This window comes from Halyomorpha halys, unplaced genomic scaffold (genome assembly GCF_000696795.3).
Source record: "Halyomorpha halys isolate HHAL.00 unplaced genomic scaffold, Hhal_1.1 Scaffold819.1, whole genome shotgun sequence".
Taxonomy (NCBI): Eukaryota; Metazoa; Arthropoda; class Insecta; order Hemiptera; family Pentatomidae; genus Halyomorpha; species Halyomorpha halys.
This window is the reverse complement of record NW_027106888.1, coordinates 411142-432902: the sequence shown is the minus strand read 5'-3', so window position 1 is coordinate 432902 and position 21761 is coordinate 411142. Positions and strand designations below refer to the sequence as shown.

General features: G+C 29.9%; 1 protein-coding gene across 1 annotated transcript in view; it reads right to left on the bottom strand.

The window, feature by feature from the left end:
- Positions 1–21761, bottom strand: part of LOC106686445 (tryptase beta-2) — a 101585-nt gene that overhangs the window by 2602 nt on the left and 77222 nt on the right. The window contains exons 2-7 of the mRNA XM_014429765.2: positions 4328–4539; positions 3513–3968; positions 2414–2502; positions 846–981; positions 625–763; positions 81–226 (exon numbers count right to left, since the gene is read on the bottom strand). Of these exons, the coding sequence (XP_014285251.1) occupies positions 81–226; positions 625–763; positions 846–981; positions 2414–2502; positions 3513–3968; positions 4328–4539 (1178 nt within the window). The remainder of the gene's footprint in view (positions 1–80; positions 227–624; positions 764–845; positions 982–2413; positions 2503–3512; positions 3969–4327; positions 4540–21761) is intronic.

Here is a 21761-nt window from a genome sequence, read left to right as displayed (position 1 = left end):
TATATATATATATTGATGAACAAGGAAATTGACTAAAGGGTATTGAAAATGAACATTATGACCAATAGAATTTAACTTACACTACAAGAGTCACGAGCATCTCGCCCAGCACATAAGAAGTGCTCAACAATGCCACCTGGAGCAGCTTGACCATATTTATTTCTGCATTCATTATTTGCCCATATGGGAATACTTACTTCTTGTAATATTGCTGGTTGAGGTCCACCTAAAATATTAAAAATTGTATATTGATACTTCATTTGCATATAACATTTGAAATAACTCTAATGTTATGTTTGAAAATTTCAATACTATTACTTTTCTCATTTAAGTTTTATCAGAAATGACAAATGACAACTTTATTAATTATAGATATTTTTAATAATTCCACTGAAATAAAAAAAAAGTAATAGAATAGAAAATGCACTTGATTATTCTATAAGATATTTGTATTATTATTTTTACATTTTTTTAAAAATGAAATTGGAGAAGTGGGTTTATGTATATTTATACATACATATATGTATATGTGTCTGTATATTTATTTAGGAACATAGCAGTACTTGATATTATAGGAAACCTACTTCTAATAATTTATGAATATTTGATAAACCTTTAACTTACTTTCTCTTAAGCTTCCCCAACCAATAACAGTAGCAGTTTGTCCTGCATAGAGACTTCCTCCTGATGGAAGGCAAATGGCTCTAATATTTTGTGTAAAGGTGACTGGTGAGTCTAATGTAAGTATTGCTATATCATTATACTGCAGAAAAAATATTAAAATTTAGTGAAGAAATAATATTTACATGGATATAACAGTATACAACTGAAACAAGTTAACTTACAAGTGTACGTGCATCAAATCCCCTGTGCCTTACCACTCTTTTTACTCTTTTCTCAATGTGTTTTGTTTCAGAATTACTTTTAATATTATAGTCTCCAAGTCTGACTGTTAATCTTGCAACATCCCAAGCACTCATGCTGAAATTCAAGAGAAAAGTTATTTTTCAACAGTTATAGATCATTATAATTTTATGTATTTAGTTCACGATTTTTAATATTATTGCTTTGTCATTTACTAGAGTTTTATTATTTAAGGTATTAAATTTATTATACAGTGATAAGAATCTTTCATTAATGAACATTTGTTTATTCATTTTCTTTAATTACATAGTTTCTTCCAGTATTTCTAGGCATTTCTCCATCCTCTGGGTATTTTTAAAAAAAATCTAATGTATGTTTTGTTGCATTATTTTATCTAATTCTATTTTGTAAATATATTACATGCAAACATTTATGTAGTTTTGTTTTTACAACTGAATATCCTGACATTGAGGGAATACTTAAAAGAATGTTCATTGATAAAACATTTTTATCACTGTATAATAACCCTACATAAGAAATTAAACTCTATATCTTATATATCTTATATAAGAAGTTTCTCTTCTTTTTCCATAAATTTGTTTTCAGTATTTAATTTATCAATAGGTCCGGGTGCAGTTAAAGTAATTCAAATGGTATATAAACTATTTATTATGAGCCAATGTTTTTATGTATTTTATAAAAAAAAAAAATTAATATTTTATCATTGATTAATTGGTATGGCTGTCGATCAAATAATAACAATAAAATTTCATTTTTCATGTTAAATCATTGGTACTCATTAGGAGATTACAACAATTAAACACTTAAGATGCATATCTAAAGGCTATTACTTATTTATTACAAAGTAACATAATATACATGTTGGTCCATCAACTATGTTTTATCCTCCATTGGATTATAAGTGTGCATCTTCAAATAAGAGATACTCGATAATCTAAAATAATTCTTTACTTTTCTAAAATCTATGATTTATTATGATTTTAATTAAATTATTAGTGAATAAAAGTTGTAAAAGAATTTAGTATGATTTTATTATGTCATTTTACAATTCAAGGATTTGATGATTAAGAACTCTGATAAAAAACACATTCTTAAAACTGGATCATTAAATTTGGAGTTTTAATTTTATGGTAAAATATGTTTCATTTTGGTCACTTTATTGGGATTGTTGCTACATGTCAGCCAAAGTGATAACAGCCAAACCTATCACAGAAAAAAAAATTGAATCGATTGAATATTAATCAATTAAGGGATTACAATGTATTAACAACTAGCTATGTTGATAATAAAACAGCCATTTAACTTGAAAATTAACAACAATACACTTTATATTGTGGTCAAATTGAAATACAAAATCTTCATGTTTTGTACTTTGTAAAATGAAGTATTTGAATCTCTAATGATATTTAGTAAATTAATTGCATACTATTTTTTGCATATAACTGATTATAATAATGTTTTAGATATTTAATTCACTACTGACTAGAATTATTAGATTAAATCTATGGGTTTGATCAAATATACATACTGTGCAACACAGTGTGCTGCTGTTAAAATATGGATGTTATCAATTAAAGAGCCTCCACAAAATTGTCTTCCACTGTTAAATAAGGCAGCCTAGAAAAAAGCAACAATTGTAGTACTAAATATGACATCTACATTGAAACTAGGTTAAAGAAGTAATGATTATATATATAGTATATTTTTTTTATATTACTCCAATCTTGCTACCATTATTAACTCTTCATTACTCGTCTGACAGAGGGGGTAGAAAGGTATCTGTCAATAGTTTGTTGATCTTGGCCTTCCTTTCTCTGTGGATTCTAGTACCACTTGTACCTCAGAGATACTTCCCATTAAGCCATAAGTTTTCCATTTTTCCGTTTTATTACTTTATTCATCTAATGTTTTTTTATTTTTTGTAATTCTTGTTTGTATTATTCATATATATAGTAAATATATTTAAAGTAACATAAGTTATTCATATTGATAGTAAACATAACACGTTATCTATTTAAAATGTAAGGAATTAATGAGTTAATATCCTTTCAAATTATATTATAGCCGTGATTATGAAGTTATTTGGACGTATCGTTTATGTAATATATTTATTAATATATGTAGTTATTCAGATATATCATGACTTTTGAAATGTTTTTAATTGTTAAAACTTTCATTGATTCAGTAAATCACATACCATTTATTTATCTGATTTTGTTGGCAACTTATTATTATATAACATTTCAATTACACTTAACTATAAATTTAAAATTATGTAATAAATAGATCTACCATGAAGATGAAAATGATGCTGCAATCCAAAAATAAAAGTAAGAGGAACGGTACTAATGTTTAAAAATTCCGTCCTGACTAGTTGTGAGTTGTAACCTAACCTATTATTATTATTGGTTTATTTGAGTCAAATTTGTTGATTTCCGCTTGCTGTGCTCGCTCAAGACACAAACAAACCCCCAACGTACTCTTCTAAGATAGTTAAGGGTTTAAATTCGCATAAATGTGAATAAATTTTCGTTGTCGGTTATAACACACAACTGGCTCTGTTTGGACGGGATAATGCGTAAGAATCAAATATAATTAAAAGTATAATATAAGCACTGAATACAAACAATCCAAGGCCATTCATTGAGGTCAGCATTTTGACCACCAACTATCCTTTCCTGATCCTGGTAGCCATTTTTAGCTCCACAGCTACCTTCAGATGGGACAACCGGGGCAGGAGTTGCAACTGCTGGTGGCCGCCACTGAGGAGGTTTAACTGTAGGTGGAGATGTGGGTGGAGGCCATTGTTGGGCAGGTGTTGTTGGTCTAGAAGTAGTTGGGGGCCAGGGTTGCGGTTGCTGTGGAGGCTGTGGCTGAACCACACCAGGAGTTGGTGGATGTGTAGGTAAAGGAGGAATAGTGTGGTCTGGTGGATGTGTTGGAATAGGTGGTGGCCAATTTGGTGGTACTGGATTCCCAGGTGCAGGTCTTATTTCCTGTGGTGGTGATGTAGGCTGTGTTTGTGGTGGTTGTGGTTGAGGTGGCTTTTCCGTTACTGGATTTGTACAACAAACACCAAACATCTGGAAAAATAAAAGTAGTATAAGCTATTTTAATTGAAGCGTATATATATCGTTGAAAATTCTCTGTGTTGCCAACAGAAAATTGATTAGATATTGTACTTGTTTCAACTAAAGATTGTTGAATGCTGTGTATATGAACAAAATAAGTGTTTATTTATTAAACAAAATACAGTATTGTATGATATCATAATAATCAAATAAACAATAAATATCTATGTTTGCAACTTGTGGATTAAATGGAATTAATAATGTATAACGCATCAAAGAATCACTATAAAATTACAGTTTTTCATTAATATTTTTACTGGTTTGATCTTATTAATTTCGATGGTTTGGATATAGGAGAATTGAATTTATACCTGTTTGCCAGAGGATGTGAAGTAGGTACATGTGTCATACATTCCGAGGACCCAGGTTTCCCATGTGCTCAACTCCGGTAGCTTGAAATAGGGGTAGCACCTCCTGAAGCTGGTGCAGGTACCGTACTCCCCCCTGCTGCTGTAACATGGCCCTGAGGGGATCAAACCCGGCCAGATCTGCCTACTCCTCCTCTCTTCCTTGTTTTCTCCAGCTACCAAAAAACAATGTGATTCAATGGTTAGATAAATCACCATATCAACATTTAATTAACCCAGACCTACGCAAGGTTAGCAATGGTATATGCCATCGTAAGTAGAAAATAGAAATTAAAATCATAAACTACTATTCTTATATATAAAACAGTACTCAGGCCACTATTGATGTGTGACCGTGAAGTCTGGGGAGCGGCATCCCTTACAAAAAGGAAAAAAAAATACAATAATTTCAAAATAAACTCCTTATAATCTCAGTGGATGTCCCTTGGTTTGTAAGAAATAGTCAATTTCATGTGGAACTACAATTGGGATCAATAGAAGACTTCATAAAAAAACGGATAATAAAATCCCACTTCCAGGAACCGACAGTTAAAAGAGCAGTGACTTACAACTTGGGAAATCCAACCTCATCTCGAAGACTGAAGCCCAGGCTGCTGTAAGATATCTGGTTATAAATTATATATTTAGCTATTCTATTATTGACGTTACTATTATTTTATTTATTTTTCCTCTTCGCCTTTTTCGCAAATTAATTTATTTTTTCCATTTGAAGTCTATTACTTATTTTATTATATCTATAAATGTTATTATTTTTGGTATTCAGTTTTCTTTTTCTTATGTCTTAAGAATTATTATTTTTATCCATTTATTTTATTTTATTTTTTATTTACATATATTTTGTTTGTAATTCATCGTTATTATTCACAATCCTTCAATATTTAAAATAAATAAATAAAAAAATGGTTGGATGGTTGATTTGAATATATTTGAGAATGTTTTAAACGTTCTAATAGGTCACCCATTTTATTCTGTTGACCAATCAAAGATAATTTTGTTTTTCTTAAACTCACTTTGATTATAAATAGTTAGGGTTTTGCACAAGACTATACCCTCCTCCCCGTAATCAATTGTTAAAGAAAACAAAATCTGTTATATCAACCAAGTAAGGCCCACTAGGCCGATCTGGTATTGAATAAAAAAAAATGATTGGAAAGTTTATTTGAATTGCTATGCATCTGTCGTCGGGATGCCAGGATAATCGCTGAAGGCAATTATCCTAAAATAAGTTAATTAATTGATTAATTAAGATTGAGTCCTACCTATGATAATAATTGGATTTCCTTCCCAAGGTCCTCTTTAGTGTTTACCAGTTACCAATTAAATATCTTAATATTTATAAAATATTGTAACCATTAATTAATAGCTGCTGAGTTGGGTGGTGTGGGTCGTGGTGTGTAGTGAAATCTTCGGCGTTAGTGTCGTGTTGTTCCTAAGGGATGGCTTTCCTTGTATGAAGAGCTGTCAAACCTGGTTCTTTCTCTTCTATGTCTTCGTCTTCAATGGTTCTCTTTTCTGCTCCCACTTGTTCCAAAAAGGGGCGTCACCTTTTGGGAATCTTATTTTCTCATTGGCTATTATTTGTCACGCCCAAAACGGATACGTTACATGGGACCCCAAGTGTTTGGTACAGGTGTTTACAAACTATAATTGACCTATCTACCGACAAAACCATTAGACCTGTTTTAATAGATTTGCTGGGAAGGGTCCTCTCCACCTGTACCCATTAACCACCTGCGAAGTGCCCTTTGTTGATAAGTATCATACCCGGGGCGACAGGTATCCTCGTAGATGTGGCTAAATCATATAACGACATTTATGATATTCGTGTTGTGGTAATTGTCAAAACCTCGCTATATAGCAGAATATACTTCAGAATGTTTGAAACGATCTAATAGGTCCACCATTTTATTCTATTGACCAATCAAAGCTAGTTTAAGAAAATTATGCATTACTAAGTAATATGTCGTGCGCAATAAAACTGCATTCTCATTTGACTACAACCTAATTTTAACTGGTTTAAAACATCTACAGGTTATACGCCCAGATAAGGTTAAAACTAAATCTGAAGTGTTTTGTTTCTTACAAGTAAAATTTAAATATTTTTTTTCTCGTCAATTCAAGATGACTTCAATCAATAAATTTGTCTCGTGTAGATTATTACCACGTATGGAACTACAGATTAAATTGTTTTTCTATTTGCTAGTCAAGGTAGTATTGTCATTAGATATATCAAAACAAGAAAACCAAACTGATGAAAAGGAAAAAGAAAGATTTTATTCGTCAGGGTGCATGCGCTAGAAATATATTTAAGTTCTGATAAGACGATTATTAATCACATTTTGCATTGCCAAACTACAAAAGAAATAATTGACAAGATTCATGTTCACAAAAATGAAATAAAATAACTTTTGGAAACCGTTTTTAGTTATCACTTCGACAGATCACGTGATATGGTACACAGTATTCGTATGCTGCAAATTTTCAATTTGTTTCAACAGAACAGAGTATATGCCTGGGATGTTATAGCAACTTTATTGACGAAATTGACTAACCAAAAGTGCCACTTGACAGAATCGATTTTTCACATTTTTTTCAATTTTCCTAAAAATGGCTTGAACGATTTTGATTAAATTATAGTTATATCAATGTTCAACTAAATGGTCTTTAATATCAGCTAGGTCTTATCCTCATTAAAATTGTTTGAAAGGCCTTAAATGACGGATTTTTTAAAATGGTACCTCTTAAGAGTCTTTAACTTTTTTTAAAATAATTAACTATCTCACATTTTTACTAGTAAAAAAAATGGATCAATATGAACTAAAAAAAGGATTTGATAATCAACTTAATGAGAAAAGAGGATAAAGTTTTTTTTCACGTTGAAAACACATTTCCGGAACTAAGAGTTGCGACGTAGACGTTCTATATATCGCTGGAAAGCCAAAGATTTTAGAAAAAATAACGTTTAACAAATAAAGTCGTAGAAGATAATAAAGAATGACGAAAAAAACACATATAAATGATCTGTTCTAATAACTTTTAAACTCCCGAGCGCATTCACAGTGTGTTTTTCTGTTTCAGCTCTCTGATTTTTGTTTCACGTCACAATAAATATTAAATAGAAAATTTTTAAATTTAACTAAACCTTAATATATGTGCCTTTCAGTTGACGGGATGACAATTTCCATAAAATAATTGTTAGTGCTTTTAATATTGATTCTGTAACAATTTTATCAGTGAATAAATACCTAAGAGCAGAATGTAAATTTTAGGTAAACTGTTATATTTTTATGTTTCTGCTATACTTTTGCCAGAGTAAATTGTTTTGCGACGTGAAATATCATCAAAAGTATTTCTCTGAAAACGATTGAAATTGGAGTTAATCGATCTGTCAGAGATTGTCATTTCGAAAATTCGTACGGGAAAGTATCGATATAGTGCAATGATATAGAAATATCTGTTCTGAAACGAGTGACGATTAATTTCAACCTGGGTGTAAGTGAATGTTATGTGATGGGCGTACCTCACCCGATTTATAACTACAATACCTACACCTCTGGTTTAGACTATCAGGGACGTAAAAGAGTCCACGTTTGATACAGATCTTGGCTTAGCTTAAGGATTTTCAAATCTATTTTTTCAGTAGCAATCTGGAGATGTGAAGCTGGCATATCTGAATTGAGCTGGGGCCAAAGAGACTGATGTGATCAGCATTCTTCGACCGCTCTAAAGAGTTCCATGTAACGGTCTATCTTCTTGACATTCAGTTGGACACAATACTACTGTCGTCAAAAGTATGGCCAAAACATTCCTCAAAACTTTACTGTTTTAGTTGAACATAAGCGTTTTTAAAATGAATTTGAACATTATTGTTTTTTTTAAATGAATTTCTTGCGCCGTGCATAAATTAATATCTAGAATTGTTTATTATCTTTGTTTTCTTTCTTCAATTACTAATCATAGTAAAATATGAAAGAGATTACTTTGGTTCAATTAGTAATTGTAATTTCGGACTATTATTACAATTACAGCGGTTCCTCAAGTCTCAAAAACTATTTATTAATATTTAAAATGCCCTACGTTAAGGCCAACCTGGGCCCTGTTTCATAACGAAAGCTAATAGTATTATTTCAAAATACAAGTATAGAAACAACGTGGTAATTACTCTAATACTTATTTTTTTTCATAATAGGGAGGACTATTAGTGATATTACAGGATCTGTCGGTATGAATAATGGCCTAAACTGCTAGACGAATGGTTGGGATCTTTGAAGTTTAAACTTTTTTTTTTTAAATCTTTATTGAAATTTACAACTGTATATTATATAATACATTCAGTAAATTTGATCTTAGTTAAAATGGAGTGTTACAGGCGTGTAGAGAAACTACCCATTGGTAGCACTCTAATGAAGTTTAAACTAAAATAAAAAAAGGCTGTAATTTATCTAATTTAAATTGAAGCTGGCCGCTGCCAGCTTCTTCACTGGAGTCTTGAGTCTTGTGCGGCAAAAATAAAAAAAAATTGCTTTTGATAATAAAATACTTTCCACATAGTGACATATCGTTGCTTAAACTGATACCTCCGAAAAAATTTACAACACAATTTTAATACTTCAAAAAATATTATTTTAGATACATAGTTGTTGAAACCATCATTTTTTAGGATACTTATATATTCTTTTGACTTAAATAATTCTTTCAAGATGCCTCTAGAAGGAAGCATTATTATTTAAAAATTATATACAGTTTAAGTGACGATACATTATTTGGACCAAGATTGTCAAATTTTTGTTGCCTAATTTACTGGAAGCTTCTTTTGGTTTTCGTGAATTTTTATACAATTAAAATAATTTAATACGTAGCCAATATTTATCACTTGTTACAAACAAAGGAACAATTCGATTGGTATTTAATTACTCCTATTGTGTTATAATATGAGTATAATATAAAATAATTAGGACTGACTGACCTAGCAAGAGTGGTAAAATATAATGTATAGGATAAAGTTCGTTTTTTGCACCTCAAAAAACCCTTATGTATAAATTTGTATAGCATTGAAAAATAATACTTTTTTTTGCTTTGAGATAGGGCAGGGTCTTCCCTTGTTGTTTACAAAAATTACAATCATTGCAGCAAGACTACACCAACCTATAAGAAACGTACGAAGGGCCATATAAACTAGATGAAATGGTACTAACCGGACGTACTTAAAAAATTAGGATCAGAGGAAAAAAGGCAAAAAAAAAAAAATTACAAAGGAAAAATCATTAGTACGGTGTCCCCTTCTATTTATCTATATATTAAGAAGCTTATATTTCATATGATATATTTAAGGAAAAATCTTCTGTATCTAGTCAGGAAGAAACTTTCTTTAACAAAAAACATTTTTTTTTTTTTCACGACAGCCACGAGAAATGAATATGTACATTTCCAATCTGGGTCTGTTTAAGTATAGAAAATAACAAAGAACAAAAAAAATATTGAAGTCAAAGTAAAATCATATTTTAAACACATTCATCTCTATTCAAACATTTACATTCAGCTTGGGGAATAGCGAACCGAGCTTGTGAAGGAAATATCAGGACTATGGAAGATCTCGGCGTTTCTCTTTCACTGGTTCTGAAAGCCAGTGGTGGATGATTGCGGGCGCTAGACGTAGACGCTCAGGACTTGAGACTTGAGTGGAGAATCTGGCCATTGTTAGAACTCCGAAAATAACTGTTTACAATTGGTACCCAGGCTATTCAATGTTGTTTCAACCTTCGGGGAGGATCGTAGGGATATTTTTATTTATTTTATACCAAACCGGCCTGGTGGGCCTTGGTTGATGTAACCGTTACATTATTTTTTTTTTCAACAGTTGATTATGGGAGGGGGAGGTATAGTGTCGTACAAAAGACACCCCTAATTATATACAATGTTATAATTAAAAAAAAAAAATAAGATAAAATAAATATATAAGAATAATGCTTCTTAATAAAAGAGAAAAGTAAAATTAATAACAAAAAATAACAATATTTATAGACTTAACAAAACAAATAATTTCCTTCTAATGGTAAAAAGAAACAAGTTAATTTTAAAAAAAAGACGAGAGAAGAGAGAAAAAAAAATAATAATAAGTAAAATAGAGGTAGTATGACTAATGAATTAATAAATATAGAATTTATAACAGAATGTTCTGCAGAAGCCTGGGCTTTAGTCTTCGGGTTGAGGTTGTGTTTCTCAGGTTGTAGGTCACTGCTCCTGTGGAACTTCATGGACCGTTTTTTTATGTAATCCTCTATTGTTTCTATTTGTAATTCCCGTTGCAATTAGCTGTTTCTTACAAACCAAGGAGCATTTACTGCGATTTTTAGGACTTTGTTTTGAAAATATTGTAATTTTTTCTTTTTCGTAAAGGTTGCCGCTCCACAGACTTCACAGCCGTACATTGGCAGTGGCCTGAGAATTGTTTTAAATATAAGAACAGTTGTTTCTGATTTTAATTTGGATTGTAGGGATAGGTTAAGTTGAATTGGATTGAGGAAAGGGATTAGGAGGATGGGTAAGTTTCACTGTTGTTATAAAAAGTGTCAATTTTTGGAAGTTTTCCGTATCACTTGAAAATGATTGCTTCCTTTTGCTACACTACGTTCCACAATCGGATCTTTTACGTTTATATACATCTTGGGACGGAACCACCCCATTGGTGGTACTTCAAGCATTAATTTAAATTAGAAGTTCCCGTGGCCATCTTTTTTTCAGACGCCTCGGAGGATTATCAGGTATTGTTAAGGGTGAGAGATTAAGAACTAATTAATGGGTTAGGATAGAGAAGGAGTTTGGGATGAAAAGACGCATATCTGTTTTGGGCCAAATCTACAACGAATGGGAAGTTTAGGTCTTTGTGAATGAGTTTATTTATAACGTAATAAGGAGCATCAAGGATTTTGGATGCGGGAGGAATTTGATGGTTTGGTAGAGCCCCAGAGCTCAATTCCGTATGTCCAAATTGGTCTGATTATCATTGTGTATAATAATTTTTTGTAATGAATGGGAAGCTTAGAGCGTTTGTCAAGTAGGTGTTGTAGCAATCGAAATCTACGAGCAGTTTCTTGTATATTATTTTTTCAATTCAGTTCTGAAAATGCACACGAGAACATTGTATAGTCACATCGCACAAAAAACCTAATTTTATTTTTTTGTATTTTGAAAAGTCATGCATATTCGAATGAACTAGATCCAAGATCGAACCATAGAATGTGAATAGAAGGCACATTGATTGTTTATAAACTTAAACAATCAATGTGCATTCTATATAATGGAAAATATTTTTCTCGTCTCGGTCAATATTTGTGCCACTAAGGAACAGTTATAATTTTCGGTGTGTGAATTATTATTATTATTTTATACAATTATTGCTTCTAGGGTATAAGCCAGTACAAACAGAGGCTATCATAAAACATATCAAACATTGTTAAATTTTATATTATATTATTATATATTATTGCAAATATTCAATTATTAAAATTATAGTAAAGTATAAAACTATGTTCCTCTCAACATCAATACTTTGTGATTTGAATATATCAATTATCCCTTTAACACTTTCCTTTCCTTTGAAAATTCATGTACTCAAATGTAAGTGAATTAATTACCTAAATTGAAACTTATACATATCAATAATAGGTATGTAGGCCCTGTTAAAAGATTATTAGTGTATTTTTGTAAATTCATAAACTGGAGGCTAAATTTCCGAACATAAAGCTTATGTTTTTAAAAAATATTTGTATCAATTTCATAATTTCACATCTTTGAAAAGCAGCCTTATTATGGAAGGTTTTGTGAAAATAAAGCTAAAGAAAATAGTTTGAGACCCTCGGACAAAATTATGAATATATTTTTTTTAAATATAAACTTTATGTTCAGAAATATCGCGTCCATCTCATGTATTTATAAAAATGTACTAATAGTTTCTTAATAGGGCCTTTCACCCTTGTTGTTGATATGTAAATTTTTGAATTTAGGAGACCATTTTACACAGAAAAAATTATAACAGTTTCTTAGTGAGTCAAACATTGACTGAGACGAAACAAAAACATTAGATTAGTTGATAGATGTGAACGATCAGTGCATTTTTTATTTGCATCCTTGGGTTTAGTCTTTAGTAGTTTCTTTGAAGAAGGTTAATTTTTCAAAATAACAAATCCGAAATCAGATTTTGAGCGCGATATGGCCTCACTGTGCGTTGCCTCGGTTGTGATAGCGTTATTTACGCCCTATTCTTTAAATGTAAACACTATGGTATGAATCAACAATGAATTTTGGTCTACTGAGCATGAACTCTGATCGATTAAAAAATTTGGAGTTCTATCAATGGGTAGATTCTCTATATGTTTCTATCATGTCAATTTATCACTAACAGCAAATTTACTTGTTGTATATATTTTTATACAGTTGTAAATAACAATAAAAATAAATAAAAAATGCTATAAATTTTATCAATTTATCAAAAAAAACGTTAAACGAATTTCTATTTCCTGTTAACATTTGTTGTAGCTTACTTCATCTCGATGACCGAAGCCCAGATTATTGCTAAAAATTCTATGAACTTTTTTTAAAATTATTTTGTCAAATTATTTTTTGAGTAAATAAGTTAGTTATTTTATCAATCCTAAAAATATATATTTTTTCATCTTTCATTCTCCAATTTCATATTTATTATTGTTTCTTAGATATGTTATTTTTATTATTGTGTCATATATTTTTTTTTATCACATTTAATTAAATATGAAAATATTATCATTTAATTTAGGAGTATCTTTTTTACTCGTAACTAAGCCCCCATATCATTAGTATTTAATAGTGTGTGTGTATTATATTTGTTAATAATGATGTTAGTTATAAACAAATATAATAACTGTGGCTAAGTATTTAAATACGAATATCGAAACCTTACCTTATTTATTTCTTTAATTTTTTTTTTATAAGACACGTTCTATTAAAATTCTACATACAACCGTTGTTAAAAATAGTTGAAAACGGTTAGCAAATTTAAGTGTTATAGTAACAAAATAAGGCTCACCAGACCGGTCTAATAATAAAGAAATATAATAAAAATATATATTTGTATATTATATACTTCTTACTTATTGCATATTTTATTTGTTAATAATACTGTTAGTTATAAAAAAATATAATAAAAAAAAATTGATTATGATAAATTTGTTTGGCTAAGTATTTAAATACGAATATCGTAACCCTACTTTCTTTCTTTATTAATTTTTTTTTCATGTTTTGAAAAAGACACATTTTATTAAAATTATGTATATAAACCATTATTGACAATGAGAATGGCGCATCGGACTGATGGACTGATGGACTGAGGGGCAAGTAGGGCAGTGGGAAGGGGGGAGACGAGCTGCTACTCATGATATTTCATCTGATATTAGCACTCTATGTGATTTAGATGCAAATTGCCCGCCACCAAGGACCGGATTTTTCGCAGATCGGCCTCGTGTTTGTTTACCCTCAAGCCTTAGGTCAACAACATTTCTCTTAAGAGGGCGTTCAACTTGTTACGCTCTCAGCCAACATCTGAATGCGTAGGTTCAGATTAGTCGAGTAAATCTTCAGCACCAGATTTCCCTATTGCAATCTTTATTCCGTAACAAATCATCATTTCTTACTTGACTTCTAATGCACAGGTGAGTACTAGAGGTCTGTATCTTTGCCAATAGGATATTTAGTACAAGAGCCCAAGAGGAGAAAAAAGTCAGTTATTTCACCCCAGTAAATGTGGCTATAGATTATATTATTTTATCATTATGTTATTTTATTTATTTTTTTCATACACATAGTTTGATTATGTTCATTTTGTTTATTCTTCTGTTTGTATATATTTTAAGAGAGATTTTTTTTTTCTTTCATTTATTTATTTTATTTTATTTTAGTATGTATAAGATCATTCATCACTATTACCTATTGCCCACAAAAATTTATATCTCAAAAACCATTTGACGTATAGATGTCTGTTATCACTCAAATTAAAGCTAGTTTAATGGGCTATGAAGTAGTTTAATACGTTTACTGTCGTAGGAGTAGTAGTTTTCATGATATTTGCTAAAATAAATTGATTTATAGTTGTTCGGACAAATTTTCATTTGCCAAATTTATATTCATATGCCAATATCATAAAAACTACTATCCCTATGAAGATAAGTGTCATAAACTACTTTATAGCAAGTTGAATTGCCTTTATTTTGAGCGCTGGCAGACATATGTGCGTCTAGTGAATCTAAAGATATATTTTTTCAAAATCCAACATTTTATACGAACAACTAGAAATTAACAGTTTGTGAATTTATTTTGTCAAATATCATAAAAACTACTACTCCTACAAAGATAAACGTTATAAGCTATTTTATAGTAGGTTTAACTAGCTTTAATTTGAGTGCTGAAAGACATGTATACGTCTGATGGTTCTGACGTTTTTTGGCAGGTATTTATCGCTTTGGTTTACTTTTACCTGCTGTTTAAGAATGTATAACTACTATAACTACGTATAATTACTAGTCAATATTGATGAGTATGCCAAATATAGATAGAGGGAATAAAAAATTGCTGCTGTTTGAAAATTTAAAAAAAAAATAATTTTTCATTCCCTATATCTTTAAAATTACCAACAACTCTAGAAAGAAAATAGAGTAACTTTGCTACAATATGAACCTTACTACTCTTACGAAGATAAACATCATTAACTACCTTACATTACATCGAACTAGCTTTAATTTGAGTGCTTATAGACATCTGTACGTCGAATAGTTTTTTGAGATATAGATTTCTCAAAATAAATTCATTAAATACGGATTTTTCAGGGTATTTTTTATGAAATGTTGCAATTTAAAAAGCTAAATCAAGCGAACTATAGAACGTAAATAGCTCTATTAAGGCTCTAATCATAGTTCCAATGAAATTAAAATTGTTTCAATTACATGTTCACCATCTGCATTACTATAGCGACCATTTTGGGCAAAGGACAATCAGAAACAAGTGAAGATCTGCCTTGCCCTGTGTCTGCCTTATTGAGTACTCAATCAAATGAAGTAAATTTCATCATTTTTTAATTAATTTCATCAGCAGTTAAGGATGATTGAGTGGAGGAAGGCTCTACGTGGACCGAGCAGAGAGGGAGGGGGGGGGGAGCGGGAGCAAACTTCACAAGTAGGCTTATTTCAAAATGACTCGAGATCAACATTTGATTTGACTTAACAATTATTATTATTATCATTGACCTTGGAGGTCCAAGTATGTACTTAGGAAATACATCACGCGTTTCATGACGTGGTGGACTCGAACTCGAACCTTTGAGTTGGCAGACAGGCGCTTCACCACGCTGCTACCGTCACCCCCAACAATAGACATTATATTTATTTCATCTAAGTTTAATCTATTTTAATTTTCCAAAAAGTTCAATCACTTAAATTAATTTTATCTTTGATTTGTATGTGCCCATTCATTTATTCTAAATTCATTTTTATCCATTTTATCTTTAATTTTAAGTACATATTTATTTTATTCTTTCTTTTGACAAACAAAAATTTTTATATATTATGTTTTCATATTTTTGAGACTAGTTTTGTTGTTTAAATTAAATAATTTGTATCCAAGTCTCAAAACTCTCTTTATTGTTTCCTTAACTGTCCGACGTTCCGGCCATCCTTTAAGGACAATCTAATAATAATTATAAAAACAATATTATTACTAATAAATTAACATACTTATTCGTTCACTTCTCTATTAAATTTTAAGACTTTTAGTTACAGATTAACTTAACAATATTAATACTCTGTTATCATACAATATTTTTAACCTTCATTACAATCAGGTCAGGCATATAATTGATTCATTTCAAACTGCATTTTGTTCTAAATTCTTGTTTCTTTTATTATTAGAATTCATATCAAATTTAGTTAGACAGTGAATATTAAAACAGACACAAGAAATTTAAACAGAAATTATAACCAAAATTAATTTATGAATAATATGGTTAAATTTTGTGTTACTATTTACAATTAACTTTGATATGAATTTTAATAATAATAAAAAAAAAGAATAAAATACAGTTTGAAATAAATCAATTATATGCCTGACCTGATTGTAAGGAAGGTTAAAAATATTGTGTGATAATAGTGTTAAGATAACCTTAAAAAAATTACAATTCAATGGAAAATTAAAGAATAGGTAATTAGACAGGAGCTATGTAAAGTTTATTAATAAAATAATATGATTGCCTATTGTTTTATTGTTTTATAGAATTATTTTAACTGAAACTAATGACTTGGGGGAAATGGCCTGCCATACTTTGTTAAATTGTTGCATGTTGTGAAATGTAAATTTATATTTAAGTTATGTTAATTTATTAGTAATATAAATTAGTTGCTTGTTAAAAATGAATTTATAATAAAAGCTAATAGATTGTCCTTGAGGACGGCCGGGATGGCCAAGACGTTAGAAGGAAATAATAAAGAGTGAGACTTAATTGGATATAAATTATTTAATTTAAACAATAAAATTAAATACAAAGTTAATTATGTTAATAATTCTTTATTCAATCAAATACAGTCCACCCTTTTATTTTAACAGGGATCATCAAATACCTACCTTTTCCCATGTACTATACCTTAGTATCTGTCTGTCAAATTATAAATCCCCCCCCCCCTTGTTATATAAAACCCTGCGCCTCCGATCTGGTCCAAAGTTGGGAATTAGTTCAAGATCCGTCTAGTATCAATTCAAATTCCATCCATTATTACATTCGTATATACATACCAAAATATATTTCAAATAGGCTTAATCTCAAACTATACATCATTAGCCATGAACTATAAGTAATCATGTAGATATGGCGAGAAAGTTATATTGAGCTATGAACAGACGTTTAGTTACCTTTATACTTTGGTTAAAGATGCAATTGTTTACTTGGTGAAAAGACCAATAATGAGAAAAAACTGCCATTCTAGCATAAAAAAACTATAAAATTGGACTTCTAGCACTCTTTTCTTCTCGATTTTGCGAATAACATTGACCCAACTAAAGCAATTTTGAGTAATATTTGATACAATAGAACTATGGAACTAGCTGAGTCTCAGTCACTAAATTTCTTTCGTATGTTGCAATCATATAGAATTATATACTGCATCAATTTCATAATTTTTCACTCCACCCCCTTAGACATATTCAACTTTAAATATTGCTGAATATGACCTTTGACCATTTTTGAAAATTTATATTATAAAAAAAGGACAAAGTTTTCAAGATTGGAAGTTCTATAGCAAGTATTAAATAATCTTACTATATATTTAAAAAAAAGTGAATCTCATTACACACTTATACAGCGCTAAAAGTTTCATTTTATGTTTATTTGTAGTTTTGATATTTTTTAATAACTTTCCTCACAATTATATGCAATTGACTCAAAACCATGAGCACATCATTATTGTAATTTCAATTCTTGTATTTTTTAAATATCTGCAAATTTGCTATGGTTGGAAAACATTTTTTAACAGTCGTAAACGATTTGGGACCAAACTTCAAGTTAACCGGGAAAAAAAGAATGATTGGTTTGTGAAATGTTATAATAATAGTTTTTAACTCACCATATATTATAAATATATAAAATATTGAACAATAAAATTAATTCTAATATTATGAGGATTTTTCTCCTTCAGTATTGTAGTGATAGTAAGAATGTGATCAACATAGTATTATTTTTTTATTAACGTAGCAGATGATTGATCACTATACTTATGACATTCCTAATGAAATGCATTCATAAGTTGGGAGATATATATTTTAAGTATGTTGGAATTTAATTTATAAAATTATGAAATCATAGATGCACCAGAAGAAAAGATTTGAAAATTATACAAAACAAGGTTCTGAAACAATTAACGATTTTGGATTTTCTTTAATTTTAAGGGCTCACTTGTGCTGTATTTAAATTTAAAGTTCTCGACAATCAAGCTAATATTTGATGGGTTATTTCAGCTATCAACAGAAACTCCTCCTCATGGACTTGACATTTAGCTTAATGAGATTACGAGGTGAGATTTTAGCGTTTTATGACGATTTCGTAATCATAAAGCTCACTTTCCCAGTAAAAGGCATAACCTGTTGGGACTAAGATAAGTATTTGATACTTCGTCAAATTGTTACGGCATCGTTTAAAGTATGAATTTTGGATTAGGAATATTTAGAAGAAGATTGGAATTAAGATAATATTTCGGTCAGAAAAGAATGATAAATCTAATGGAATATTAAAAACAAGACCTTCGGAGTTTTAAAAACATTTTTATTAAAACAAACATTCATTAATAAAATTTATTTCTCCATGATTCAGGTTCCTATTGTGGGTACATTTTTCTGACTACCGCTGGTATTTTGATACTGGTGAAAAAATTTACTTTAAGTATAAAAAAAATCAGATTGATTCAGTACAAAAAAATATGACAGTTTATATTTTATAAAGTTTAATAAATTAGAATTGAGAGACGTTTTACAATGAAAACAAGTGTTGAAAAGGAAACTATGAGAAAAATAACAATGTAATACTAAAAAAGTTTAAATATTTTTTGCAACGTACCTTTTACGGGTGCATCTACCCTAATTTTTTTTTTTTCATAATTATATTTTTTATATTCTTATACATGATTTATGAAAATAGCCAATTACATTAAATGAAAAAAAAATTAAGCATGGATGTTGTCTAAAAAAAAAGTGATTATAGAGTAGGATAGATAAACTAATAATAGGCACTTTAATTAAAGTTTTATCAAAAATAAATAATTATAGTTTATTAAACTGAATTAACATGACATTTTTTGCACCAGTAGTTGGCATCAAGACACCAGTTGTAGGCAGAAAAATGTAACAGTAGGAACCTGAATCAAGGTGAAATCAATTTAATTAATTATTGTTCCTCTTCATAAAATCGATTTTAAAATACTATAGGCCTTGTTATAGTCGATACTATAGGCCTTGTTATAGTCGATACTATAGGCCTTTTTATAGTCGATACTATGGGCCTGGTTTTTACAGTCGAAGAGATTTAACAGCCATCATTATCCGAAATTATCTGGAACAAATGATATTTGCTAGGACCTAACAGTAGAAATCTTTTTCATGTAGAAATTAAAACATTCACATTCGAAAAAGTATCTTAAGGATGATATCAAACAAAGAGTATGATATTTTTTGAAAAATCTTCAAAAATCATTAAAAACCAAACTTACCTCTATATCTTATCAAGTGGAGATTTTAATGGCTGAAATAACCTATTAAAGACTTCCTTGATTGCCAAGATATTTTTAGATTCAGTACTAGTGAGACTTTTAAATAAAGGCAAACTCAAACTTTTTAATTGTTCCAGAGCCTCATCTTGTAAAATTTAAATTTCAAATGTCTAGTACTGATTCATTTACCATATTTAAAAATTTTAGATATTAAATTAAAATATATTCCGCAACTATACCCTTTAATTTCTAGATTGTCTGTACGGTTATGGACGGTTTCCACTTTACAAACAGTTAAGAAAAAAACAATTTAATGAAACCCGCACTTGACTCAAGCTGTAAGAGACTCGCGCTCCCGGGACGAGGTAAAGCAATTCTAACTCCATCTCAAAATGAGCGAACCCTTCGAAAAGAAAATTAAAGATAAATGGAATAAAACGCAATCTATTTGGAATAAAAGCCAAAGGAATAAACTGAAAATTATAAAAAAAAGGAGGCCAAGCCCAGGGGTACCTCCAGCCTGAATGACGTATAGAAGAGGTCGTACTGACTAAACTGAGAATAGGACACAACCAGACTTATTTTTATCACATCGCAAAACAAATGCCTCTGAAATCGTAATAAAAATTTGACAATCATTCATATCTTTCACCTCAATAGTTCTTGATTGAACCCCTAGATATGAAATACTCTTAGGGACGATGGTAAAATAATAAAATTAGTATTTTTTTAAATGGTTTAGAATTTTTAAAATTACAAAATTTAATATTATAAATGAAACAGACAAAAAAAAATAAAATAAAACAAATATAAGCATAAATAAATGGTGTCGGTGATATGCGAAGTTTTACCCGATTGAACAGAAACAAACGAACTTGAGCCAAGACATCCATTTCCTTAACAGGGCTGAATATCAATACAATATCGATATTAGAACTCAGCCAAGTTGAGTCATTAATAAGGACAAAATACTGGATTTTATAAAAAGTGAAATGGAATTTATAAAACCTCATAAGTTTAAAAAAAAACTGTCAATGGCATTAATGACAAGATTAGAAGCCATTTTGCATTCATGAATTATTAAAATAATGAATCCTCGAATTTATTTGGCTTGTTAAAAATTTTTTTTTTTTTTATTTATTGATAAATATTACAATCTGCCACAATATCGGGCGATAACTGATCACATTCATACTAAAATAAAATAACATAAGAATAAAAATTAATAAATAAATGAAAAAAAAATACATCAAAATAAATAAAATATCTCTCTAAATATATTCAAACAGAAGGTTAAAGAAAATAAACATAATCAAACTATTATGATAAAATTATAATTTTATGAAAAAATTAATAAATAAAATAATCACCAGTCACATTTACACTCTTATATATAATATTTACACTATTGACCTGAGGATCCCTGAGCCCACTCCAGTGAAGCCTCTGACCTCTGCCAGAATGTAAACAAAAAATTAATTTTCAAACTTGACGTTGAAGTTTCATTACAAAGTAAACAGTACAGATAAAGGAAAAGTACGACCTTCCATGATAAGACTAACCGTTGGAAGTACAATTTCGTTTTGTCAATGCACTTTTTTAGCACTTTCACCAAGGTTAGAGAGAAATGCTTTATTTGGCCATGCTGCCCAAATAAATTTGGTTACTATAACACACAGCGTACCCATGAATCCATAATTGGACATATATGCACTACAATATATTGTACAATATATATTTCTATAAATTTTTTGGGGTTAAAAAACTTCCAGAAGTTGAATATATATTATTTTAAATTTTCAATAATTCACTTGGGGGGGGGGGCGGGGGTAGCCAAGGTCCAAAAAGCATGGATATGTTCCTTACATCTATTTCAGCAATTGGAAAAAAAGTGACCGGAATTCTCTGGAAATTACAGCTCGAAAACTTGAATATATAAACTTCACCTACCCAATAAGCTTCTGGTACATCAACTCTATCAATAGTTTTGAAATTGGCACAACTTGAAGGTAGCAAGTCCGGTAAAAATTAAAATGAATGGGGATGGAAGAGGGAAGGGATGGAAACGCTTAGGGTATGCAGTGACTGACCTCGAGAGAAGAGGAAGG